The 27,805-nt window shown below is 35.5% G+C and overlaps 2 protein-coding genes and 1 pseudogene across 3 annotated transcripts; 1 reads left to right on the forward strand and 2 right to left on the reverse strand.

Annotated features, from left to right (window-relative positions):
* Window positions 1-2,202: 2,202 nt before the first annotated feature.
* On the forward strand, window positions 2,203-4,552 carry LOC120336562 (ferroptosis suppressor protein 1 pseudogene; annotated as a pseudogene). The gene is made up of 2 exons (XR_013473963.1): window positions 2,203-2,331; window positions 2,729-4,552. The product of XR_013473963.1 is annotated as a ferroptosis suppressor protein 1 pseudogene (transcript).
* LOC120336568 (RRP15-like protein) lies at window positions 4,448-8,268 on the reverse strand. Its single transcript, XM_039404267.2, has 5 exons — window positions 7,776-8,268; window positions 6,993-7,087; window positions 6,593-6,686; window positions 5,529-5,609; window positions 4,448-4,894 (listed from the first exon to the last, which is right to left on the reverse strand). Exons 1-5 carry the CDS (start codon window positions 7,998-8,000, stop codon window positions 4,769-4,771), a joined length of 621 nt encoding a protein of 206 aa, XP_039260201.1. The 5' UTR covers window positions 8,001-8,268; the 3' UTR covers window positions 4,448-4,768.
* A 1,950-nt stretch (window positions 8,269-10,218) lies between these two features.
* On the reverse strand, window positions 10,219-22,526 carry LOC120336537 (splicing factor 3B subunit 2-like). The gene is made up of 17 exons (XM_039404231.2): window positions 22,278-22,526; window positions 22,078-22,133; window positions 21,545-21,956; window positions 21,190-21,365; window positions 20,729-20,832; window positions 19,587-19,847; window positions 18,894-18,978; window positions 18,377-18,469; window positions 17,784-17,910; window positions 16,764-16,948; window positions 16,029-16,268; window positions 15,089-15,317; window positions 13,434-13,560; window positions 12,892-12,993; window positions 11,927-12,026; window positions 10,854-11,042; window positions 10,219-10,492 (listed from the first exon to the last, which is right to left on the reverse strand). Exons 1-17 carry the CDS (start codon window positions 22,447-22,449, stop codon window positions 10,424-10,426), a joined length of 2,727 nt encoding a protein of 908 aa, XP_039260165.2. The 5' UTR covers window positions 22,450-22,526; the 3' UTR covers window positions 10,219-10,423.
* Between the last annotated feature and the right edge of the window lie 5,279 nt (window positions 22,527-27,805).

Consider the following 27,805-nt stretch of genomic DNA (forward strand, 5'->3'; position numbering starts at 1 on the left):
CTTTCATAAGTAATAACTGGTTCTATCACCTCCCTTCAAAGCCAACCAAGCACATCTAGGCAAATGTAGGAGCGTTCCACAAATACAATGCAAATATGTCCATGTAAAGACAAGTTAGCATATTTGCCATCGGAGCCCTATTGTACTTATTGCAAAATTAGCGCAATAAATCTCGAGGGAATAAGAATATGTTACATCCATCATATCTGGCTGATCTTTTCAGGCGTAGCAGAGCGTGTGCATAAAGTAAAGATTTCAAAGCCCTTACAACAGACACATTCTTTTACGATAAAATCACATCAGGAGTTTACATAGGCAAAAGCTGTTTACGTATCGACGACTCGTGAATTAGTCTGTAATAAAGAAGCATTGGTGATTGATGAAGCAGAGGAATTGGCGAAATTCAGTGTAGGCAAGTGTCGGATTTGTCAGTAATAGAAGTAGTCTATCCAAAGAGTCCAGCTGCACACTAACACAAATGTATTTCTGTAACGTTTCGTCCGAGAGGAAGTCTGACTCTGGTCGGACGAAACGTTACAGAAATACATTTGTGTTAGTGTGCAGCTGAGCTCTTTAATTGGATAGAATAGTCATGTTTTTTCCGGCTACAGTATCCTTGCAGTATACGCATACGGTTCCACTAGCATAAAGGCATAGAGAAAAGATAGGAAGTTAGTCTCGCGCAACCCAACTCAAATTTATTTTTAATAGAAGTAGTTCACGCAATTTAAAACGTTATTTATGACATCATAATACATTTAAGTATAGTAAGAAGCATATTATGACTTCATAATGAATTTCATATTCGGCCACGGTGTGGCCACATTATAAATTCTATTTATTCTTTGATAAACGTTTATTATAATGGGCGTGGTGTTTCCCATTGGTTCCCAACTAGGCAATACCATTCCTCCAACGAGATGTATGTATCCTGTAAGAGTCGTGCAGTTATGCGATTATACGATCTATCGATCCTGCAGCATTAAACTTTATTTCAATTTAGTCAGGTATAACACTTCGAGAAAGGCTACTGAAGTGCATTTGACGAATAAACGTGACTCAACATAAAACTATGTATTGCTTTTAGTGGCCAAAGTGTATACGCCCTTCGCGTGTATGTCTGTAATTTATTTACGAATGCTATAGTGATTGTAGCTCTTACAGCCATTCCAGTTCAACGAATATAGGTAGGCCTATTGAATGATGAGATGAATATACACTGGATACGCAAAATGTACGTGGGTATTTGTAACTTGTATATCAGTATGTTGTCATTTTTACCACAGCGTAGTTTAAAATAAATTATATTAAAAACGGTTTTCATGATGCATATCAGTAATCCTTCAGTAATTTTACGCACCTAAGTTTGTTACGCTTTTTCAAAGCCCGAGGCAAATGTGTGTAGAATAATTACATTTTGTTGACCGTCGATGCATTTCAAAAAGTATGGACAAGGGCTGAAAATAAGCATACCGCACAACTTCGTGAGTCGTAGTCGTTATTGGCTTGCCACGTTGTCGCTGATATTTTTACGAAAAAGGTGAATTGCGTAAAACAAACGTATAGTGAAGCAATCACTGCACATAAAAAGTCGTCTTCAGCATACCATAATAGTATTTTTCCCTATTAAAACGCAAACGAAGCGAGTCTTTGTGAATGTTTGATACTGGGATAGAAAAATTTATTATATCAAATATCGCCGATATTTCTAAGTTTGTCAATAGTGTTGGGCAGGACAATTTTACGTTTAAAAGGTTAAAAAATTAAAATATTGTCGAGTAAATAAAAAAATCTACAAAATATACTAATTTAAATTAACTGTACTATACTAATTGAGTTTATCCTTAAAATCTAAGAGTTATTATTTATTTTACTTTTTTCGTTTTTTTCTTATCACAGACCCGTTAGTTTAAAAAGGAATGGTTATTTATTTATCAGCAGTCAGGCACAACGCTAGGTGAATGGCCACTGATGTGCGTATGACGAAAAAACGTGACTCAGCTGAAACCACTTATTGCTTTTAGTGGCAAAAGTGTATACGCCCTTTGCATGTATGTCTGTAATTTATTTATGAATGCTATAGTGATTGTAGCTCTTACGACGATTCCAGTTCGACAAATGTAGGTCTTGAATGATGAAATAAATATTATATTGTTATTTCGTTTTGAAACTATTTTTATCTGAAGTTGTATAGTTTATTTAGAATTTAGACAAGCAAATAATTCGCAAGAAGTAGATAGGTATTGTGCAGGTGAGAAATTGAATCTAGTAAAAATGAATTTTACGAAATCCGGCAACATGGAAAGCAACAACGAAAATGGAAAATAATAAGTAAGAAACACAAAAATCCGTTGATACGCTCATAACAACCCGTTCATAATCGTTGACCGAATACGATATGCTGTCATTAAGATTTTGCGCCATTTCTACGAAATTTTTATCCTATCAAGATTAACATAAAGGGCGGCTGGAATATTATATTCTCACTACTTCATTTTTTCTGGAATATTTCCGAATAAAAAAAATACACAGTAAAAATATGTTTTACTTTTATCTCCCATTAACTTTTTCAAGTTTTGTTGGAAGCCGTTTAACCTCTGACAGGCCTCTAATATCAAATTTAATTCCGAAAAACAGTCGTTATTAGCGTATTTTGTCTTAGTTATCGTTGAACAGCATATCTCTAGCACCTAACAGCTCGTCCCTATTTCTTTACATTAAATAACAGATACATTGAATAGCAATCATAATGGGTGGGGGAGCGTCCAAAGTTCTGCCCGAAGATACACAAATTGTTGTAGTTGGTGGCGGCTTTGCTGGCATCCGTGTTGCGCTGGACTTGCTTCATACAGGAAAAGTGAAGCTGATCGACCCCAAAGACAGTTTGTTTTATAACCTTGGAGCACTGCGTTCTTGTGTCGAACCTAGTTTTGCAAATTACATATATATACCATACCAAGAAACATTCGGAGATGCCTTTTTACGAGGAAAGGTGGTTAAGATCAATAAGGATGCAAATACGGTCACCCTTGATGACGGGCAAGATATTCCATATACACACCTGGTACTCGCAACTGGTGGCGGTGGCCCGTTTCCCGCCAAGATGTCGATAGAATATCCCAAAATCTCAAAGGAAGAAGGATTGCAGTTATACAAAGATATTAACAAAGAAATTCTCGAATCCGACACTATTGTTTGTGTTGGGGGTGGAGCAGTGGGCGTGGAACTTTCGGGAGAACTAAAAACCGACTTTCCGGATAAGAGAATAATTCTTATTCACTCAAACGAAGTGTTATGTTCTAACAGACTGAAAGCAGGTACCCAGTCTAAACTACAAGCTCTCGTTAAAAGAAAGGGGATAGAATTGATGCTGAATGAAAGAGTGTCGAATCTTAATGAGTTACAAATCAACAAGTGCACAAAAGATCAAGTTTTGAAAACAGAAAGCGGCAAAGAAATTAAGGTGGACTTGGTGTTCAGATGCACGGGAGTTAAGCTCTTGACGGACGATTTCAAGGACGCTCTCGGTGACGCCATAAACGATCGAGGGCAAGTGAAGGTTGATCAATTTCTAAAAGTAGAAGGCACAGACAACATTTTTGCTCTAGGAGACATCACAAATGTAGACGAGGAAAAGATGCTGGTGACTGCATATGCTCAGGGTTCTTCGTTGTCAAATAATCTATTTGCTTGCGTCGACGGGCGGGCAATGAAGCCATACAAGTCGGGAAGCTTCGGAATGGCCGTGCCTGTGGGCAGAGACGCTGGGGTAGCCGAACTGGGAGGTATTGTCTTCGGCGACATGGTAACCAGAAATATAAAATCAGACAGACTGTTCATCGATAAAACTTGGCGTCAAATGAAGCAGAAGCTTCCCAAAGTATAAATATCAAGAACAATTTTGTGGACTTCAAACATCCTCCGCGATAGATCACACGTAGCTATTACGCACATATATTATACAAATCAGTCTTCAAACAAAGGATGCCCAACACAATGTGTCTATTTGCATGTATTTTTGAATAAGTCTGAACATCACAATCATATGAATCGATCGATCAGTTTATTCTGGCACAATTTTTCCGAACGTAATCACGTGATAGCTTGCTTGTATTTTTAGAATGCACGTGCAAGCCCAACTTAAGCGGTAGTAACTTCCCTTGAGCGCAATTTTGCCTTTGTGATTGATGATAGGAAAGAAAAGCTCATCTCATATAAATGATGGCACAGAAGCATCGCTAACACTACATGCATTCACACGCTTCATGTACAAGAAAAGTTATGTGAATTGGGTGTAAGACATATTTCTGCTCTAGTTTTTAGTAGAGAGTTTCGATTCTTGCTCTGATGCAGCCCAAATTTCTATAATGAAATCAGTTACTCAGACATAAATATGACACCCATGCTGACGGTTCATCTCCATTGATAATACGGCATATTTTAACACTTTATTACTATTCATTATATGTATTTGTACTTGAATGTAACAATGCACAAAGTTAACCACTCTAGAAAGTAATATTAAGTAAATATATATTACCATAATAGTGAATTTCGGTCAAGTCAAACTTTACTAGTAAGTTATAGAAGTCTGAATTTGATTTTATGTCGTTGACACAGTGATCCATGCACTCCTCGACGCTGATAGGAATTGTGTGAAATAACCCTCGTAGGTTTGGAGGTTCTTGCGCAACTGCCCAGTTCCTTCAAGTTTCACCAGTAGATAACGCTTCGCACCTTTACGGAAACCCCCCATATATATTTATTATCAATCATCTTCGCCATCCGAACGTTGATCCCAGTCTTTAAGCTTATTTCCCATCATGAAATCATCTCTGAGAACATCCCATCCTTTATCTTCAGCTGTCGTATCTGGCATCCCAGGATCAAAGTTCTAATTTGAAATAAAGTTAAAAAAGAATTCGGTTGGAAACCCTAGACTTATAGAGAAGGTTGGGGGATCCCCCAAAACAGTGGGCTTACTCCATAATGACACCGTGTGTCTCATCACTAATTAATTAATAACTCGCTAATTATACGACATAATCCATCCAAAATCAATAGGCTTCTCATCCGAGCTAAGATGAATGCACATGCAAAATTTGGAGCAGATTGAACCTCGCTTTCGTGAGATATCGCGTGCATCTAACACAGACATACATACAAATACCTATCAACATACTTACAGATCAAGATCGATAAGTAACAAGATTAGGCTTATAATATTACTTCACTAAAAATTTCAAGTTATTTTGAACTGCGGAAAGTCAGCAGAAAAGAGAAAAAAGGGTTAGTATTGGGAGAATGAGATTCGAGACATTGCAATGCTTGAGTGAAAGTAAACACATTTAATTGGGCATGATGGCGCAATGGGCATTGATGCAATAAATAGTTAAATGACTTCCAGTAATGCAAAACAAAGGTAAGAAATTATATCTCAACATTAGACATACTTGATAAAGAATTTAAAACTTCTTTATATAAATTTTCTAGTACAGTTAAACTTTGAACACATATTATATACAAACCTTTCCAGCTTTCTGTTTCGTGATCACTTTATCATCTTTCAACATATCTAGAAATTCTCCCTTCGAAACAGATTTCATGACCTACAATAGAATGTTGAAGCACAATCACTCATTCAAATTATATTTCAAATTCAGTTGAATGTTACAAAAGAAATCTACATTGATGAACATTACCAATTTGAGTAGCGGTATATTCGATTTTTGAAAATATTATTCTAGAACAGCGGTCCCCAAACTATGGGTCGCGACCCACTGGTGGGTTGCAAAAGGAATCTTAGTGGGTCGTGAAAAGATGTGGAATGCTTCGATTAATTATACTGGGTATTAGGATCAATGCCGACTCGAATACCTCAATCTTCAAAAAAAAAAAAATTAAATTGAAATTCTAATCTCTGAAAGTTTCCTTTTTACGATCTTCTCAAGAGGAACAAAATTTGCTACACAAAGAATGACCAATGTGAATTTTTTACACATAGCAGTTTTATACACTGTACAGCACTTCTTACAGTGTTTTCCCGAAATTTAGACAGGATTTAGATTTATTTTGAAGAATAACACTAGTTTTCTTTGGAAGAGACCTTTTGGGTTCTTTATCAAAAATAAGATTACATTGTAGAAATTCACGAGATTTTTTAATGAACATTATATAAAAACCGACATCCATTGTTTTTATTTGTATTTCCTATACAAAAATCAAGTGACAAATATCATAATTGTGATTGTGACATCACACAATCTTGAATAGTGGTGTGATCTTCACATTACCTCAGGTAATTGAACCTTTCCTCTCCCACACATTTTAAATTTATTTTATTGGTAGGGTTTAATGAAAATCATTTTAAAAATTCAAATTAGGTCTTTTTTTCAAGCCAGGTCTTCATTTCGAGGAAACACGGTAGTTTTGCGATGATTAGCTATTGCTGTGTTCTGTGTTATGTCAATTTGTTTCCTCCATCAATGTTTTATTAAAGTTAAATGGGTCGCCAAAAGCTGTGGTGATAAATAGTGGGTCGCAAATCTATAAAGTTTGGGAACATACAAATACAAGACAATGTGTTGCCCACCTGTTCCTTTTTGCCTTCTGTCTTCGCAGACTTCAGTTTTTCATCTAATTGTTTTTGATGTTTTTTGACAGCATTGAATAACTGAACAACCCCTCTAAATAATAATTACAGGAAACACTTGATTATTGTTACTTTATTTTTTTAAAACTAGAGCTAAACAAGCATCAATAGAACTTCAAATAAAAATATTCTGAAAAATAAATCAAAATGACATGCAGACTGGTATACTATTATCATTCACTTAAAGTACGTTTGGGCATTTTTATGTTTTAAAATCATTTTAATAGAAAAAGAGTTGTTGGAAACCAGAAACTACCTGAATAAATATTTAATGGAATTAGGGACTAAAATTTTAAATGAAGATTGCTTAGTTTAATTTTGGCTAAATTAAAATTCATACCGAGTTGCTATTTTCTGTAAATTTCTTTCATAATCTTTCTCAAGTGCATTTGGTTTAACATGATTCATTTCTTCCCATTTCCTCTTCTTGTTGAGCTATATATGTAAAAAAAAAGCTATAAATCTGCTTAAAGAATTGATAGAACAAAACACATTCTAGCGCAGTTGTTTTCAAACTTTTTAAAAAAATTTCCATGACGGACTCCTTGCAATTTTTTCAATGATATCCGGCCTTGTGCACTAAGACAAAACATCAAAAGATCACAACAAAAAATCAATGCGCTGTATAGTGAAAAGCATTAAAACGAACTAAATGATATGACGAAGTTTAATGAGATGGGATTTAGAAGCGGACTGGCATAACTTTATAAATTGCCTACTGTAACTCCCTCTTACACCAACAAACGTGCAAAAGGGCAGCGTCAGCTATACCTCCAGACCTCTGCAGTTAGTTAACTTGTAATGGCAGCAATTGAATTCTCTCTGTGATATCACAGGCCCACAGCTCTGTGACATCACAATGGGAAAGTGTAACCGAAGCAGAAAGTGAAGAATCAGTGTCTCCAGCAGTGATTGTGAAGCAGCAAAAATGTGTATTTGCAAATATAAGCACTTAGTTTTTGTATTATCAAGCTATGAGCCATATAGCAGATTTATTTCGCAGATCCTCCGAAAGTGCTTCACGAACCCCAAACGATCTGCGGACCCCACTATGAATTTAGCGTATATCACAGGCATCACAAAATCATTCAGAAATGGATGAAATTACATAAAAAGCACCCACCTGCTTTTTTCTTTCACGTTGTTCGGAGCGCTCTTGCTTATTTTCTTCTACTTTTTCTTTGTTTTTCGCAAGTATTATAGATTTTTCATTTTTGGGGCCTTGCTTATTCAAGACTTTCCCCATAACTTCTGCCCACGCAGCATTGTTAGATTTTTCCTCATTTTCACTAGAAGAATCACCGCCAGATACTTGGGAATCATCTAACTTGTCTTGAAGCATTTTCATTATTCAAGATAATATATCACTGTATCCAAAATACCAGTGCAATAAAGATTCGACTATTCACTGTAGTAATGCAGTAAGGGTTCAATTACTGACTGCACATTAGTAAGAAGACTATTACAGTACCGGTTTGCAATAAATCTCTCTCTCACTTTATTTTAATTCCTTTATCAGTTTGTGTAAAATTACTGTGGTTCGGTCTTTCCAAAAAATATATTTTAACTAAGTAAACAAAATTCAAAATGCATCGTTTGATGAAATACAAGAGCTGTATTTACGCCTAAATTTTGATTTCATCATTATGTACCTGTACTTGGTGTGGTGTTGTCTCTATTTATATGTCTTGTCTTATAAACTCCCCTGTTTAAACAGTTTTGCATACTCCACCCTTACCACTTCCACCACACCAATCGCCCCACCTTGCAAAACTGTCTATATAAGAGACCATATCACAGATATTTAATCCAACGTTTTTTCTCAATGGTTTAGCGAAAATTGCACTTCATCGCTGGTACGATTGTGAAATAAATCGTCCAAATTTCGGACCGTCAGTTTAGTAGCCATGGCATAGACCAGGGATGGCGAACCACTGACCCGCGAGTCACAAAGTGACCCACCGCGTTTTATTTGTGACCCGCCAAGCGAAGGCACGAATAAAATAAAAAAAAATGCTAACATATCAGTGATAAAAATTGATAAAACCGGCCTTAAATTAATCTAACAATAACTAAACTATTATAATGTACCGTCAGTTGGACAGTCAGGAAGGGCTGCGATCGCTCATGTTTAAAATGTTGATTTTTGGGCCGGTATGGTAATTTTCAGAACCCCTAATCTTGTACGCATGTATGCACCGCTGTGTACTGTTATTCAGCTATTGGGCCTGACATCGTTTATGACACAACAATGCAATTGATTGGCTTAATGTGGTTGGAAGCTGACCGAAAATAATAACACTATCAAAGCGGAATTACCTCCAAACACTAGAACCGTAAAATAATTTAACGCATCATCCTAAACGTTTTTGGTAATTCATGTGCGTGTTTTCGTACTCTAATATCATAAAACCGAGTGCCATGAAAAGTCCCTGATAGAAGTGCTGCATAAGTAAAGCCCAAAACTACACCAACACCAGCTTATAAGATTTGTTTCAGAAGTTTCTTATAGATACAAACGTGAATTAAATATCTGTGATCCACTCTCTTCTGTTCCGCAACAAAAATTATAATTTTTGACCCATTCATTGAAAAAGGTTCGCCATCCCTGGCATAGACTATACCGGTAACAGTATAACATAACCAACACTAGTATTAACATTTTTAAAATAACTGCATTACCCTCTTCTAAAATTTAACTTTTGCATTGATGCGGTAGGTATAAGGGGGCACGGTAAGCTACCCAATTGCCTACGTGGGTCAACAGATTACACGTTACGGTGAGGACTAAATTGCTAAACTGCAAACACGTGAGAATAGTTGCTAATATATTGTGGTTGGAGTCTAAAGATATTCTAATTTATTTTTAACTACAAGACGGAAATAAATCATCAGAAAACAAATATATGAAAAAATACCTAAAAATTTAATGAATTGAAACTTAGACTGTTTAATGAGAACAATCATTTACGCGTATACCTGGTGAGCCCGTTAAAAAACCGGCTATCAGTTGGTTTGGCAATTCGGCTATATTCAGCTTGGTGCATGGATTTCCTGTTTTTAACAAATTTGGATCAATACCGTATAATCACAGAGGGTCAGCTGCCAATTGGTAGTCACACGGCGTTTAATCATTCTTAATTAGTTACATATGACTGAAATAAAGTGCATGCTCATTTATCATCTAAGAATTCTGTATTTGCATTCTGCATGCACGTTTCAATTCTAATTATAAAACTGTTTGCCTTTTCGATGACCTCGATTATTTTTCACTCTACTCTATTTTAAGTTTCGCCTTTGCACCGATACGAAGTCTGAATAAGCTACCGTATCTTTACTCATCCAAGTTACGAGTTGACCAGAAATGTCTTTAACATGACTCATAATTTAACCTTTCTGCTAAAGACCCTACCCGCATTCAAACTCAGAATGTTCAACGATACGTCAACGAAGTTCGTAAACTCGACTCACTGTATGCTGTAGTTTACCAGTAACCAAAATGTTTGGTGATACAAATGTGATGCGCAAATATCACTCAAACATTAAATCTTTCATAAGCCGCCATGTTGATTTTCCACATTTATTCTTATCAAAAGCATGATAGACATAAATATATACAACAATGTATCAGATCAAGCAGTGTGGCAGTTTCTAATCTTCAGTAATTCATCGCTTTGGTCACATTTAAACTCCTATATCGATGAACTCAACATTCACGAAAGTGCCTTTAAAGTAGACAATACCCATAATGTCGAAAGAATGATTGTGATATTAAAACTTGAACTCCTTGTATTTCTTTGTTGCCCTTCCTGGTTCTTGTGTTTGTGCTTTCCTCTTTTTCTGGGTGAAATAATTTACAAATACGTGTTAATTCACATTAATTGTTCAAAACTTCTTTAATTGCAACTAGTTTAAAAAATCTAAGACTTTTTCTTATCAAAAAGGATAAAAAAAAATGTAAACCAAATTTTCTCAAAGAATGGTCATGCGCACATACTCGCCAGTATAAGAGATTGACCTCTGACGTGGCCAATACAAACCAAGAATTATAGAACCATCAATTTAAATTTTCTGATAAATAATATTGTGGTATCAGAGTATTAAAATTCTCTTTGGAACAATGATTTATTTTGGCCAAGAAGATACATCAACAACTCTATATTTTGTTTAATGTTTCACTTTAATCAATCGTATTTTATACCTTTTGTTTAGCTGCATGTTCCGCTACCATGTCACTAAAATCTTCTTTTTCAACTTGAGCTTGTTGTTCGCGAACTCTTTCCTCATATTTTGCAGCCATAGCAGCCGTATCCAACTCAAGTTCCTCAGGATTCAATGCAACTTCAACACCAGCTTGATCAGAAGCACCTGTACCTTGCGCACGTTTTGCCTGTTGAATATAATGCATTTACATATATATTTAAGAAAATGACTGGTGTCACAATGTGTACAGCAGGGGTCGGCAACCTTTTGTCGCTCACGGGCCAAAATTAAGGTTGCAAGTCATTGGCGGGCCGCACATATTTTTGGAAAGTTGAAAAACCGAACGGATGGTACTTTTTATAATAAAAATCAAGCAGTGATACATCTCTCGAATAGAATATAGATTTATTTCCTCATTGCATCTCAAAAAATTCCATTTGAATATTTCCAGCGCCATTGAACCCTCTGCACTTAGCATCAACTTTTCTGCGTTTTGTTGCCATTTGCCTAATTATAATCAAATTACATGCTCAATAAACGAGTAATTGTGAAATATATAATTGTTAGGTTATAATATAATTTAGTCTAAAGAATATATTCGTCAAAACGGATGTTTTGTTACTATAATTTAGTGAAGAGTCGCGGGCCGGGCCGTAGATTGCCGACCCCTGGTGTAAAACATGTCAGATGAAGAATTAGTGAACCAATGGTATTCAGTACAGCAAACACTATACTATAATGTTTATATCAAAATATTCTACAATGGCCGCATTGAACGATGAGAGACCATGATTTGAAAAAAAGGAAAACGATAGCTGAATGAACAATAAACACGCCTGAAATATACATGAAGAAGTCAGCATATTCAATGTTAAATATTGCTCCAATTATTCATATTGAGAACATTTTGGTAGAAATGTACCCAATAAGCACCAGATTGCTGATGAAACATTCACAAATTTCAAATAACTTTTAAATAGGACCCCCCGATTTCCAAATAAGTAAATAAAATAATCACTTATAGCAAGCATGCAGTTTAATACAAGTAAATTAACAAAAAATTTCACTTACACCAGCAATATCATAAACATGACTGGAAGCCATCATTGATCTTCCAACCATTCCAGCTGATTTTTCAGGTAATACAGTATAAAGTTCTGGCGTTTCACCACTACAAAAACAAAACAGACGTTATTGTATTCATTCAGATCAGATGTCGGCAAACTTTTGTCGTTCGAGGGCCAAAATTAAGGTTCCAAGTCATTAGCAGGCCGCACATATTTTTAGAAAGTTAAAAACCGAACTAATGGCCAATGAATCACATTTTTTCACACAAATCTCAGTTAAATTTCAAGCAGAGCGCGAAGACTGGTCATTTGAATATTTTTGGGATCATTAAACCATTTGCACTCAGCATCAACTTTTTTGCCATTTGTCTAATTATAATCAATTATAACCTCATAAAACGAGTGATTGTGAATTCTATACTTGTTAGGTTATAATATAATTTAGTGTCTCAAAACAAATTCTATCACATAAAGAATATAATCGTCAATGCAGCCGTTTTGTTAATATAATTCAGTGAAGCGTCGCGGCCGTAGTTTGCCGATCCCTGGTTTAGATGTGCAATAGGAATATAAATAGCAAATAATTATACACAGTGTGACTTGTTGACAGAAATAAGGAAACAACAGCTTATATGAAGTGAACTCAGATTTGTGAAATGTCCAATTTCAGGCTGACAGGAAAGATTATCATATATATATATTCATTAATTATTATATATTTATAAGAAATTTTTGCTCTCAGTCATTATATTCTCTGCGAATTGGGTTTCAGGACTGCTATTCAATCTGGTAGCAGCACTGTTCTAATCTGCATAAACACTGAGATGCTTGATCAGTTTTTTATGTCATTATCAACTATAGAAGCACAACAGTACATTTTGTTTTTAAATCGTTGACACCAACTCAATACTTATATGATCATTACACGGTAATCTTGAAAAAAGACAGAAGTGACATATGGTGGCTTACCCTTCCATTGCATCTTCAATCTTTTTCTTTCTCAATTCAATCATATCTGGTGTTTCCATTCCCGTTGGCACAGATGATATACCGCTTGGTGTAACCATACCACTAAAATAATACATAGAAATTACTGTTACAACAATTAGTCAGAAGTCAAAAAGTGTTATTGTCAACACCATCCAATTACTATGATAAATACACTATAAAACATACTTTTCTAAATGGAATATGTACTTTCAGATGGATTCACATGTTAATACAAAAAGTTGACAAAAACAAATTTGAATAGTATTTTTTAAAAGTTATAAAGATGAATGAAAACATGATCACTTGTATAAAGTGAAAATATTTAAAATAAAAATATTCTACCATTGTCATAAAATTGTATTCGCTATTTCGAATATAAATAGTGTCAAATGTTTGAGAAAGTTCCTGTGAATACAGCAGTAGCCAGATTATGGGTCTTGCTATCTTGTATGCGTGGTGCACTTTAACATCCACAATAAGACTTTCCTTTGTGAATATAATTTGAATTGAATTATTTTTACCTTTCTGCCGGGGTAATGAACCCAGTTGCATCAGGTTGTTGTTGGTCTTCTTCCTCTTCCTCCGAGGATGATTCCTCCTCACTCTCACTTTCCAATTCACCCCAAGGCGTTTTATCAACTTCATCATCTTAATATAAAATATAATTCTCATATTTATCCAGAGAAAGGTGAAAGTCAATATGGATTTTTGGGGTCTCGTGTAGTTTCGTACCTAACGTACTTCTAGTAGGCGTAGCATGAAAATCTTGCGACATGCCAATCCTAACCCTCACCTGACTACGCCATCCAAAAATTACGTCCCTACGACGTCACAATCTCGTCATAGAGCTTGCCAAATACTCGTACGATCGCCCGAAATGGCATCGGCGCTGACAATAAAGAACTGATTAACGTCAGCGATCTCTCTCCTATCGGGACTGGTGCTACGAGAAAACGAGAGAAATGACTGTTCGATTTCGGGTTCTCGTCTGCGCGTCTTGGATGACAGTTCGCATAGTTTGAAGGGCTCTATTACGTCACTGTGACGTCATATTGACGTAATTTTTGGATGGTGTGGTCAGGTGGGGGTTAGGATTGACACGTAAAAAAATTGTTATGCTACGCCTACTAGAAGTATGTTAGGTACGAAACTACATGAGACCCGATTTTTGTTTGTATGCATGGGACCTGATCTGATGGTGGAGAAGTTGTAACAGACTGGTGGTTACGTGAAACCACGATACGAGAAAGAAATCCTTTCACAAAATTTAATAATAACACCCCATGAGAATTCTACCTATGAACATATACCGTGAAATAATGGATATGATGACAAGCAAATTCCTAATACTTAGTTAGGACAAAGTGCCAACTTTTCAGCTAATCATAAAATACTACTCCATAGGCAACCGAAACTATCATAGATAGAAATCAAGCAATGACTTGGAAGTATGTGTTTCTACACAAAATGATGAATTCACTAAATAAAAAAATTTTATGACGACTTTTCCATCAATTACTTTGTTTTAGGTATACAATAGACAGACAAAATTGACAATCCATCACCAGTAATTGCTTGGGATCTCAAATAACATTGAAAATCCCCATGACAGGGAGATTTAATTTTAAGATGGGTTGTACAGTAAAGACAACCCAAGGGCGTATTTGTTTATTTCAGGCTGTTATGAGTTACAGATGAATGCAGATCATTTAATTACAAAAGAGTGATATATTCGAATATGGAATAGACCAAGGGTGTGCAGCCTTCAATACAGGAGAGCCAGATACAAATAACTGGGTGAAAGCGTGGGCCGCACCATAATTCAACATAGGCTTTCCGGTAGTTGAAGGCACAAAAATATTGGTTAATAATCTTATGACATGCGTTGTTCGCATTGCATAAGCTAGCAGTTTGGGCATTGTAACATCATAGACATGGATAATAAATTGGACTCAGGTATAGGCTTTGCAACACAAATGGATTGGAATTACAAGCACATACTAGATTAAACTAAATTAAAAACTCGTTTCTCGGGCCACACAGCATTCAAAATTGGCACTTCTCAGTGGGCTGCAAAATTTTCCTTTGTGGGCCAAAATTTGGCCCTCGTGCCACAGGTTGCACATCCCTTGAATGTACCACCAAAATAATTTTCTACAAAAATAGGTTCACTTACTATCACCAAGGTCATCATATTCGCCAACTTGTACACCAAATACATCTCCATATAACGGTTTTCCCATTTCATCAACAGGTGGTTTACCCCATCCTCCGACATGATAACCAAAAGAACAACTTTCTGGAATTGGTGCATTTAAACCTGCAACCTTGAGGTTAGGATATGAAGGAGGTGGACCATAACGTTGCATTGCAATCAACCAAGGCGGAGGAATCTTTTCTTTATTCTAGTAAATAGAAAGGATAAATAGAATATAAGATTGTATATACAAAGAGGTAGGTAAATTCATCAGTTCCAGAGTCTTGCAATTTGCTTCGGTGAAAGGAAATTCCATCTAAGTTCAATAACAAACCATCCCTTCAGGTGAATCTTTCACTAGAGTTTCGAGTCCAAGTTTGAGTGCAGATTTTAGTGATCTAGCTTCATATTTTGTCTAGGGTAGGCCTACATGTCAAACAGTAGTTTTTTAGGCCAACATGAACTTGTTTGTATGCCTGGTCTCAAAACTTCTGATGCCATCATTTATACAATTTGTTATATAATGGGACCAATAGACATACGGAAAAGATTATTCCAAAGTAAACATTATGAGGAAAGCAATTTTAATCTGAGAAGCAGCTTCCAAGTTATGCCCCAGATGGATTTTTTTTCATATGCATATCACTCCGAAAAAGGCTCCTGGCACAAGCAGCCGCTTTATTTTGGAAGAACTAGAAGGTTTTAGGTCTGACATCGTCTACCCAAGGTGGTGGGCATGGGATTTGATCCCCAGATTTAAACTACAATGCGATTATAGTTACATCTAACCCTTTACCCAATCGAATCTTTTTCTGAGCGGATTCAAGTGAAATTAAGTTTGAAAATCAACTTAACCAGTGTTTGAGATAATAACGCTATACGACTTCCATAAAAACATTTAAGATGTAACTTCACTCACATGTCCTATTGGCATTCCCAGTGCTGTTCTGAGTTCATCTGATAATATACCGGGTTTCTTTTCTTTTAACCTTGTTTCAAATTCTTTATTTTCATAATAAAGATCACCGTGTATTGTCATTCTAGGTTTAGTTTGATATCTGAAAAAAGCATCGTGGAGTTTCTGATAATCAATGTCTATTTTTCCCATCTTAGGTCGAACTTTTTCCCTCATTTTTGATTTCATCGTTCGTTGATCTTCCTGCAAAGTGAAATTAGACATGAAATGAAGATCTTTAATATTACTTATATTACTCATTTATAAACACAAATTTAAACTACCGGTACCGAAACTGTACAAAAGCAAAAAGTGGGAGTGCAACTTGTGCATGATACTAGCTTGGGATCCATTAAAGATTGAATAATATTGTAGTTTTTATGCATAGTGAGGGAAGAAGGAGTTACAAAATAAATGAAGGTAATAATCGAAAAAGGTTGGGAAATTTTCATACACATGTGTTAATCAAAAAACTATTAGAAAAACAAACAAAAATTTACAGTGCAATCCAGTGTAACTCAACACCTAAATACAATCTATTTCATTGGATTGGAAATGCTATTTGTTTGAGAAAGAGAAACTGACAAAATCATTGATAAATATATATGGCATGGCTGCAAACTATCAATGAACTCATGAATTAGCCATGCAAACTAATCCAACGAAATAGTCAGTTTACAAACTATTTTGTATACAAACCTTTTCCTGTAGAGCTTGCCTCATTTCCATAATTCCTGTGCTTTTGATAAAGTCTGGCAGATCAAAAGGTGGTTTTTCAATACCACGTTTCCCTTGCAAATATTTCCGTTTAAAGCACCAATGCCGAGGCACGGGAACAGAATTTCTTGTTGCTTTCAAGTGAACTAGTAACCTTGGATCTTGAGCTGAAAATAAATTCACAAATTCGATAAAAAAATTTCCACTGTCTATTTTTGAGTGCGATACCTATAATTTTTAATATGAAATAATAATGGCATGTTGTTTGTATGTGAAAAAAGGGATTTCGCAATTAGTAGTTGGCTTTGTGACTCACAATTTGCCTTTTCAAAACACAATGATTATTGTAAACACTTTTCACCTTGTTCTGTGACCATTTTATAAATCCCATTATACTAGTGGTTGGGAACACTATATAAGATTTAGCGGAGTTTGCCATGTTTTCATTGGAATTGGAGCCATATTTTCAAAGTTAAATTTTGAATTCTCCTAGCCAGAAATGCAGACTTTTAATGATGAAAAAAGAAGTCTCTAGTCTTCTACAAAAACTCGGGCAAAGCTTGGTTATAAGCATTCTATTTGCATATGTAAAAGAATTGTTATGAAAACTTGATTTTTTTAAGAGTCTGGCGCTGGAGCCACAAACTATATTTTTTATAAACTAGAATCAGGAGACAAGTCAAATTTTTATTTTTAGCCCGGAGACGAAGCCAAAATTTAACTTTTAGCCTGGAGTCGAAGCCAAAATTTAATTTTTAGCCTGGAGTCAAAGCCAAAATTTAATTTTTAGCCTGGAGTCAAAGCCAAAAATTTAATTTTTAGCCTGGAGTCAAAGCCAAAATTTAATTTTTAGCCTGGAGTCAAAGCCAGAATTTGTTTTTAGCCTGGTGTAAAAGCCAAAATTTTGTTTTTTAAGCCTGGAGTCCAAGCCAAAATTTTTATCAACTCAAAAGTCAGAGACACCATACTTGAAACATTCAAATGTTCTGAACTTTTAATTACCAGTTACATCATGCATTTCCACCACATCGGGCCTCGATACAAGTTGTTTTAATTCGGCAACTGATAATCTGTTCATTCTACGAAGTTGTCTTTTTGACACTTTGGGTTTATCATCTTCAGCTTCATCCTATAGTAAAAGCAATATGTAAATGAATTATGAGAAAATGTTCAATGTCCCAAAACCAAATTTATCAAAGAATTAATTTTTAAATAATCTTTGACGGAAAGAAATTTACATTTTGCCAGGCGACAAAAATATATTTTTATATCATGATCAAATGTGAGTATATAGAAGTGGTAAATTTGATAAAAAGAGTTGAAACCCCTGATTTAATGACATAGAACACACGTCATTTGGAACATATTCTAGCATTGCTTTTGGTAAAGCATTCTAGATTACTGAAACTTTTGGCTCGAATCATATATAAGCAGTTCAAATGGTAAAAAAAATTTCATTTTTGTAGAATTAAGAAATTTACCGTTCCGTTTTTAAGATTCGTCCTTACCAACGAAGTAGAACACTCTAAAAGGACACCATTGATTTGAATTTGTATAAATAATTTTACCTAATTCGAATATAATAATTATCTTACATCACTACTTTCTTCTTTTATAGGTTTAGGCTGTTTTAACTTGCTTTTTGCATCTTTACCGTCTATGGTAGAATCTGCAGTCACCTTTTCAATCTAAAATGAATGACAAACAGTAATATGAATAATACGTTCATATAGCCATATAACCCTGCAAATAAAAACTTGGTGTCATAATAAAAAGTGGTTAGCTAATAGCTAGCGAGTATTCTTACAAATTTAACTGTGACACTGCTTAATATTCTGGTAATAAATATCAATTCTATGGTCTGTGACAAAATATCCATTTGATTTTGAATTTCCCTCATGATATCTTAAACACAACAATACCCACATATTTAATCATATGTTCCAGTTCCAGCATATCTCAACATAGCAAGTCAATTTTCGAAATTATAAGTATCTTAACTTTAGTTACAAATGATTTGAATCTTCGGTATAGACAAAATGATATGCTAATAGACTTTAGCAATCTTCAAATACTATGTCACTAAAATGTAAAACTGTTAACAGCAATTACCTCTTCAGCTATTTTGAATGCTTCAAACACTTTCTTGAACTCGTACAAATATGGATCATTAAAACTTGGAGTATCAGCAACATATCTGGGCAAAAATGAAAAACGTTTATAAAAATATTACAGAAATAAACTGATAAATATAAAACATAAAATGTTTGTTACAATTTGGATCAAAAGTAATGCAATAATAATAGAGATGGGACGAGTGCGGTATTTGTCAGGTTTCGTGAATCTGATTAACAAGTCAAGCAAAACCCTTTTTGCTTTTCTTCACAGGAGAATAATTGCTCATAATAAAATGGATTCAAGTAAAGTATTGATGAAAAGTGCCCTTGGATCAATTTGATATTATTTGTATATATATTATTTGAATAAATCTCAAATAAGAGATGAAACACATTACATAATCAAATAAAATGGAACAAAAAAAATACAAATTTTTTGTGCCGATTGTATTCAGAATGCATCCACGGAGCCGAGCATATCGGCAGCGGTGGAATTTTTATATGCGTGTGTGTAGTTACCTGCATATTCAGTACTCATAGTTTTTGTGTATGACCTCAGTAACGATAAGTCAATCGCAAGCTATTTTGAATATTTTAGTCGACCATGGCCGAAAAAAGGTTGGCCCCCCCTGGTGTATATTATCCAACATTAATTCCAACACATATGTAAAACCATTCAATAACCTACTCAATTTCAACATCTTTTTCTTGTTTCACTGCATCAATCTCTCCTTTCTCTGCGGGAGGTTGAGCATCTTTTGTTATCTCCTTCTCTTCTTTTTCTTTCTTCTTTTGTACATTTCTTCTCTTCTTCTTTTCTTTTTTCTTTCTGTTTTTGAGAGCTTTACGAGCTTGTTCAGCAACTTCTGATTTAGTAAGTGGGAGATTACCGGGTTTGGTATCTTCAACATACTGCTTCGTAATTTCTGCTTTTATTTCCTCGAGTCGCCTGAAAAAATATTAAAATATGAAAGTCTTGGAAGTAGCATTATTTAGTCACACAGAGGCATGCAGAAAGATTAACATTTTCTGTCTCCTTGCATGAAGTAACCTCGACCAGGGCTTTCCAAACTGGGGGTCGCGACCCCGCATGGTGGTGCGCATTGAATTTAAGGGTTCAAACCTATTTCACCAATTACACACAAAGTAGGCTACCATATCTATTGTACTTTTTTAGAATTTTGATTTGAAACACAATTATTAAAAACTGGTGCAAAACTTAAATTTCATGATTTCGAGAGAATACATAGGATCAAAAAAGCGACACGCTTATATAATAATGCAGGCTTTAATCGTAAGAACCGAGGAGCGGTGCGCTTGCGTAACAATGCCGACTTAACAGGGGTCACAGGAAATTTTCGCGAGCTCAAAAGTTTGGGTAGCCTAAGCCCCTGATCAAAATTTTCTCTCATTATATTGATTAAAAGTGATGGAGATTCTGGTTTTTGAAAATGTACTGGATTGTGAATTCAATATGAATTGTAGTGTATTTGCGATAATTGCATCACCATTTATCAAAAGTCAAGTCAAAATTTTGAATTTCTTGTAAGTCCAAATTCGGAATTCCAGACTTGATAATGGTTATAATTAAAGACAAAATTTTAGAAAGAAACTCAAATAAATTATGTTCAACACTGTCCTTAACATTCTGTTAATTAAGAAAGACCAAAGTTTTTAACAAAATAGGATTATCTCAAGTCTTAAATTTTCATTAACTTAGAGTCAAAATCGGGAGAATTTTTGAAATCTTGCAGGCGTCGCTGGTTGTAAAGTCCCAGACTTGTACATATCTTATAAAGACATTTTCAAACCAACAACATTTCTAAATACCTTTTTTGTTCAGACATTGTTGTTTCATTTGCTGGTTCTGTTGCTTTTTCGAGTTCCAATTTTCCTTCCATTGCCTTTTTGACTTCTTCATTCGAAACTCCAACCTATTTCAAATTAAATAGAAACTATTACAGGATATTTCGAGGTATAACAATGTAAACACAAATATATTTTTTGAAAGCAGGTTCAAATTCAACAGTAGTAGTAGTCGAACTTTTTCTAAGTTGAATTGGTTAAAGATCATATTAGTTAAAATGCTTTATATGGCTTCAATTCTGAACAAGCAGCCATTTCTAAGCAAGAAGGTCCTATTTTCGATAAGATCTTCCCAGTTTGGCAGTCTTTACCCAATTTATTAGTGACATGAATTTTAAACCCAGTTCTGGCCTGCAATGCCAACATTCTTACGTTCAATACTTTAACCACTATGTTATCTATTAAACAACACACAATAAAAATACCTCTTTTGCTCTTTCATCTTTGTAGGCAAGCATTTTTTCCAGTGCAGCTGGCAACCTGAAATCTCTTCCTTTTTTGCCTGATTTTTCATCTTCTTTCAACCTTCTTTCGAAATCCTTAGTTGGTTCCACACGACGTCCCATAAGAGGTTGGGGAGAACCACGTCGAGGAGCACGTTCTGATATTTATAAAAGGATTTGAAATAAAACTTGTATTCTTATATAAAATTTTCACTAATCTACCAATAAATACACACCAAGCACACAACACCAGTTAGCTTAGCTCCATATTATTATTCCATTATTCAATGACAGATTAACAAAAACTTCAGCAGCATATTACGACATAAATACATACCATCATACATCTCTGGTTCTCCTCTATACTCATCATGATTGTCAAATCCACTAGGTCCCGAAGGTCCCTCGAACCCGCCAGGTGGCCCATCAAATCCACCAGGGCCTGATGGACCTGACCCAGGGGGTCCATCAAAGCTACCAGGAGGCCCGTCAAAACCTCCAGGTGGGCCATCAAAACCACCAGGTGGGCCATCAAATCCACCAGGTGGACCATCAAAATGTCTCGGTGGCGGGCCATCAAAACTTCCTGGGGGACCATCAAAGCGATTCGGGGGCCCAGGTGGGCCATCAAAATTACCAGGAGGTCCAGATGGCCCGTCAAACCTATCACGAGGTGGCATGTTATTGAAGCGATCAGGGAAAGGAGGTCTATCAAATCCTCCAGGACCTCCTCGCATATCTTCACCATCCTGAAAATAAATTTATTTCTGAACAGATAGTGTTTCACTCTAAAATTATTACATCGTCAAAAAGAATGAATGAAAGTTATAGCAATATGACAAGTTGTAGTAAATCCAATTTGATACTTACATTTGGATGGGGTCTTCTGTTCATTCTGTCATTGAAGCCAATATTATCTGGTCCACCTGTAATTGGAAGAAAACTTGCTATTAAAATTATATATTCAATAGAATTCGCTAAACAAGGGTTGTTTTTTTGTTGATTTTTATTGTGCTATGTAATCGCAATCAACATTAATTACCAATTTAATTTGAAAAAAGAAATCTTACCTTGCATCATTGGACCCATATTCATCGGAAGTGGCACATTGTGACCCATCATATTTGTGGGCCCCGGAGGGGGTGGGGGTCCTGATGAGCCTCCCATCATAGGTGGTCCATGAGGCAATGATCCCATCATTGGAGGGGGTGGAGGGGGAGGTTGGATGTCATTGTTTGACATGGTTTATACAATGCTGTTGCTGCAAACTACTTTATGCCTCTACCTATCTACTTTATATAAATCTGTAAATCAAAGAAGATTGAGATAAATGGTTAAGCTGGGAAACTGTGATGCAAAAATTATGTTAGAGGAATTGTAGTCTTCACGTTCACTGCTTTTTTTAAATCCTGAAAAAAAAATTAAAGAAGGAATTCAATATTTTAAAACATTGGGTTTTCGGACTTTGTTTATTTGATTTCGGATTAATCTAATCCAGTAGGGGCACAGTTCTTCGATTCCAAGACACCTCGATACCCCCGACATTCAGTTCAATGAAGCGAACACTTTATTTGTCTCTGAAACGAGGTCATTGACTGTAAAAAAAAAAACTTTCTTGACTGTTTGACTTTCTTTTCATCCAAATTACAGAATTAACATAAATATTACTTATTTTATTTTATAAATACTCATTGTCTAAGACAGGGGTGTGCAACCTTCAATACAGTAGGGCCAGATAGTAATAACTACTGAACTAGGTGAAACCGTGGGTTGCACCTTAACATGGGCTATCTAGTAGCTGCAGGCACAAAAATTTTGGTTATTGATCTTGTGACATACATTGTTTGCACAAGCTAACTGTTAAGTCATGGAATAGATAATAAATTGGACTCAAGAATACTCGCACATACCATACCGGTATTGAATAAAATAAAAAACGTTTCGCGGGCCGCACATCATTAAAAATTGGCACTTCTCCGCGGGCCACACAATTTTTCCTAGAGGGCCGCATTTGGCACCCGGGCTGCAAGTTACACACTCCTGGTCCTGGTCTAAGATATCATCATCATGATTTTACTTTAGTACTTGTCTCAATACAAAAATAAAGTTTATCAACTTTTTGAACTCTAGCGGCATTGCAAGCTCATGATGATTGCCATAATTCTCTGGTCCTGCCAGCACTCAATTCATATGATCTATTAACACCATACAGCTGTACAGCCTTAACTTGCAGTACGGGTATTAACTTTTAAATGGGTCTTACTACTTACTGAATACAGTGCGAAACACCGCATAGAGCGCAAAACAGTGCAAAATAGCGCGAAACAGCGAAAAACAGAAGGAAACCAGCGCAAAACAGAGGGAAACAGCGGAAAACAGGAGACGCAGTCATTACCACCTCCTGCCACGAAAGAACCACGGCGCCTCTCGCCATGGTTTTATTGCGCTATTTCCGGTATATTTACAAGGTTATGTACCGGATTATAGGTCATCATGCGAAATTTTATCTACCTTTCTGGTGCTCCAGAAGTATGTGCAGCAATATGTCGCACAACCTGAATCCGCTACACACACACATACTATTTTCAGGTTGTGCGCCATCTTGGTGCACATACTTCTGGAGGTCCCTTTTTATCTAACCCTAACCCTAAAGCCAACCATATCCATATGAAAAATGTTCTAAATTATGGTACCCAAAATGTGTCTCAATAGCAGGGGCAGACCTGCCATTACAGCATTACTGGCTACATACGTTGGTTTGTGTTTTTAATTTGCTGCCGTGGTACTCCAACTCAAAACAAGGTGCCCCGAACTCATTGCAAAAAATTTTTCTGCTTCACACTGTTTCCCTCTGTTTTGCGCTCTTTCGCGCTGTTTTCCCACTGTTTTGCGCTGTTTCCCTCTGTTTTGCGCTGTTTTGCGGTGTTTCGCGCTGTATTCAGTAACTAGTAAGACCGCTTTTAAATTGCTGACTTCAGGAGTCAGGACTTACACATGTTGACTACATACTGTACCGTTCTGGTACCACTGTACCGGTATTTCCATTCTCGCATATAATGATCAACCAATTAGTATTGAAATTTTTTTTTTTCTGTTTTTGAATCAAATATATCTTTTAGTGTTGGCATTGTTTGTGATAATAAAATCCCTCTCTCTCTCTCTTTGCAGTGAAGGAACGAAAAGGGAAATAATGAGACGCAATTACAGAACTACGCAGAACTATAAAAAAAAAAAAAAAAGAGACGCAATGAACCCGTCCTCCTAAGCAGCAAGGATCTGGCGTTGCGCAGATCAAGTAATATCTGAATATACCTGTATAGTGTATACTGTATACCAAAGTGACTATCACTTTGCTGTATAGGCTACATAGCTTTTTTTTTTTTTTTTTGTGCCAAATAAATTCCAATGCCAAATGGAATTTTCGTATTAATATTTTGGTATCAAATCATTTTATTATAAATATATAAATTGATAGTTTTTTGTTTCCATGTTTTTGTTTATCGTTTTTCAATTTAATCCCATTCCCCCCAATACATCTGTACATAGGCTAAATAGTAAAAATAAAAATAAAGACAAAATTCATACCATTACCATGATGTCATTAATTTAATATAATCCAATATCTGAATATATGTCCAAAAAAGTTGAGTTAATCCCCATGTAATCTACTCAGCAGTTAGTTGAATATAATTTTAATTTACAGGTAATCTGTTTTTTTTTTTTTTGCTAGTTAGCATGAAAAATACAAGAATACAAAAATTAGACAGAGAATATGGAAAAATCCACGCTTTCATATTGGGTTTTTCCCATTCGCCATCTAGGCCTATGTTTCATAGTCGAAACCTCATCCTCTTTTGAGAATGATGTACAAATAACATACTTTCAATAATTTTCAGAGTATGGTGTTGCATATAAACTTACATCATGATTGACCTATGTAAAAGATCATCCATGCACCATGTGCTCATATAACAATAATTTCCACCTATTTCATCATATTTTACTGAATTTCGATATTCCCAAATTGTTGATTTTCCGCATATTATTGTGATTAATTTTGATTTGCATTCCGAATCGTTTGCTATAATAGTATTTTGATTAATATCTATGCAACACTACACTATGCAACACATACCGTATCTAGGCTACATAGCTATAAGCTAAGCGTGTATTATACGTCGACGTACATCAAAGTTTACTGAATATGGACCTTTCCCCGACCTTTGACCCCCAAAAAATTCTTCCCATACTCTACCATTGCAAAATTTTCGGGGCTATTTTAAGAATGCTTTTGCGAGTTGGCGCCTGTAAAATAAGGTATGTTTTTCAAACCATCATTATGATTCATCGCATACAACAATCCGTTTTTTAAAAGTACCGGTGAAGAATTTTAGCCTAGTCTAGCACAGCTATTTCTACGCTGATTTTTTATTACTGCAATTAAATTAAAACTCCTAGGAAGACAGAGTGATCAGAGCCATTATGCTCTGGAGTGATCATTGAAATATCTGATCCATACTTAAGTTTCCGAAACACAACTGAAAACTAACGAATAGAGTTCAAAAACGCGAAAACGAGGTGATGTTTACGACCACGCTTGAAAATCTGTCTGAGTGAGAAAAGTGTCCGAGCGGGCGTGAAAAGGGAACATTGTTACGTCACTTTTTGCATCTTGCTGATTGGCCAATGTCATGAAGTAAACAAGGAAGTCGATGCTTGAGGAAAGGTCCATAGTTCGTGCACAGTGGTTCGTGAGTCACTTCACAGTGGTTTCGCAGTTCGCTCACGGCCGGTTCGCCACGCATGACTGATGCGTTTCTACGTCGTCAGTTTGCGATACTTTGAAGCCTACCAATGAGCATATATACAATGAGTGGAAACTTGCAAAGATTTGCTCATTTTGGTATTGTTCCCTGCATTTTTACGTCGTCCAGCTAAATGGTTCGTTGCATATTAAGAAAACGCATTGCTCGCTGCCAAAATCCCTTGCTTCAGCCGAGTCGGGTGCGAAATTGGCCGTATTGAGGTCTGTAATTCTTCAATACATATTTGGTTTTGGGTTTCGAAGTATGGTACGCTGAAAGCATACAACTATGAGCATATGCTTATTGAGAATGCATATCTATTATTAGGCAGAAAACGTATCTACAGAACAGAATATGAACCAGTCGCCTAGAGGGGTGCGGTTATTTATGTATTTATTCATTGATATAACATGGGATTTACATATTTATCCATGGGAGAGGAAAGCCGAGAAGAATGCCTAAATATATGGCGAACCACGGCCTCTCACAATCATAGCTCTGTCCTCCATATGAATCACATGGCTCTGCGAGCTATTCGTTTACCTATTAAAAATACTGATTTTAACTATAAATTACTCTGGGATATCTTGCCTTTGAAAACAAAAGCCAGAAATTGGAAGAAAATCAGGGAATGAAACGTGTGTATTATGTAATGGAGAACCTGAGTTTGTTTCACATATTTTCATGTATTGTAAATTACAAAAAATATTTATGAAGAATTTGTTTTAGATATATTAAAATTGATTAGAATACATTTTGTTATCAATATGATTCTTGCATATCATTTAATTTTAACGATCCTTTATATAGTCATAAAGATACTGTTGATTTGGATGCAATTATACTTTTGTTATCAATAGTGAGAAATATTTCAGGACTGCTATTAACTATGTGAGCTATTTTTTCTGCAATTCAAAATACATCTTGCGTCTGCTATTTACTATGTGAATTAATTTTTCTGCAATGTAAAGTATTTCCATAACTGCTTTTACTATGTGGGCTGTTTTTTCGGTACTCTTGTAGTATGTGTACCAGGTTAGGTTACGATTCTCCTTATTTTTGTTCTATTAAAAGTTCGGGAATTGTCTGTGTTACACAAGTGAATATCCCCTACCGATAGAATTTAGTCCATTTACACAACTTGATATAAAATAGGCGAACAAAATTAGTTACCTTCATATTGGTACACATACTTCTGGAGCACCATTTTTTTGTAATGTAAAATATTTAATATGTGAACTAATTTTTTTGGAATGCAAAATATTTTCTACAGCTTCTGTATTTTTCATATGTCACTTTTCATTTCATCGAAAATACACATGGTCTGGCACATTGTTCATTCTTTTTGGAGATTTTGGTAAATTTACAGATGGAATAAGACCGACATTCAGCTTTTTTCTGTTTTACAACTGTAATACAAATTGAAGTATGTAAACCCAGTTGGTAGACACCGGAACCATGTGTACCAGGTTAGGGTCTACTACATACAAGCATTCCCAAACTTTTCAAGCCGCACCCCCTTTTTAGAATTTGTGAAGTCTTGCGCCCCACCTCAAAATAGTTAGCTAACAATAATAAGCTACAAATAACAGTAAGGCATAAGTACGTTTTATTGGGAAAACAGTTGAAAATACATGGATGGAACGAAATAAATGACAAGTTTTGATATGCAAATATTTACAAGTTTTGATATGTATAAAATTAGCCAAGTCCAGAAGTCAGTATTTTAAACTAATAGAGAGAGAGAGTTTATTTCGTTCGTCAAACCATGAACATATATAAATTATAATAAA

This window comes from Styela clava, chromosome 2 (assembly GCF_964204865.1).
Source record: "Styela clava chromosome 2, kaStyClav1.hap1.2, whole genome shotgun sequence".
NCBI lineage: Eukaryota > Metazoa > Chordata > Ascidiacea > Stolidobranchia > Styelidae > Styela > Styela clava.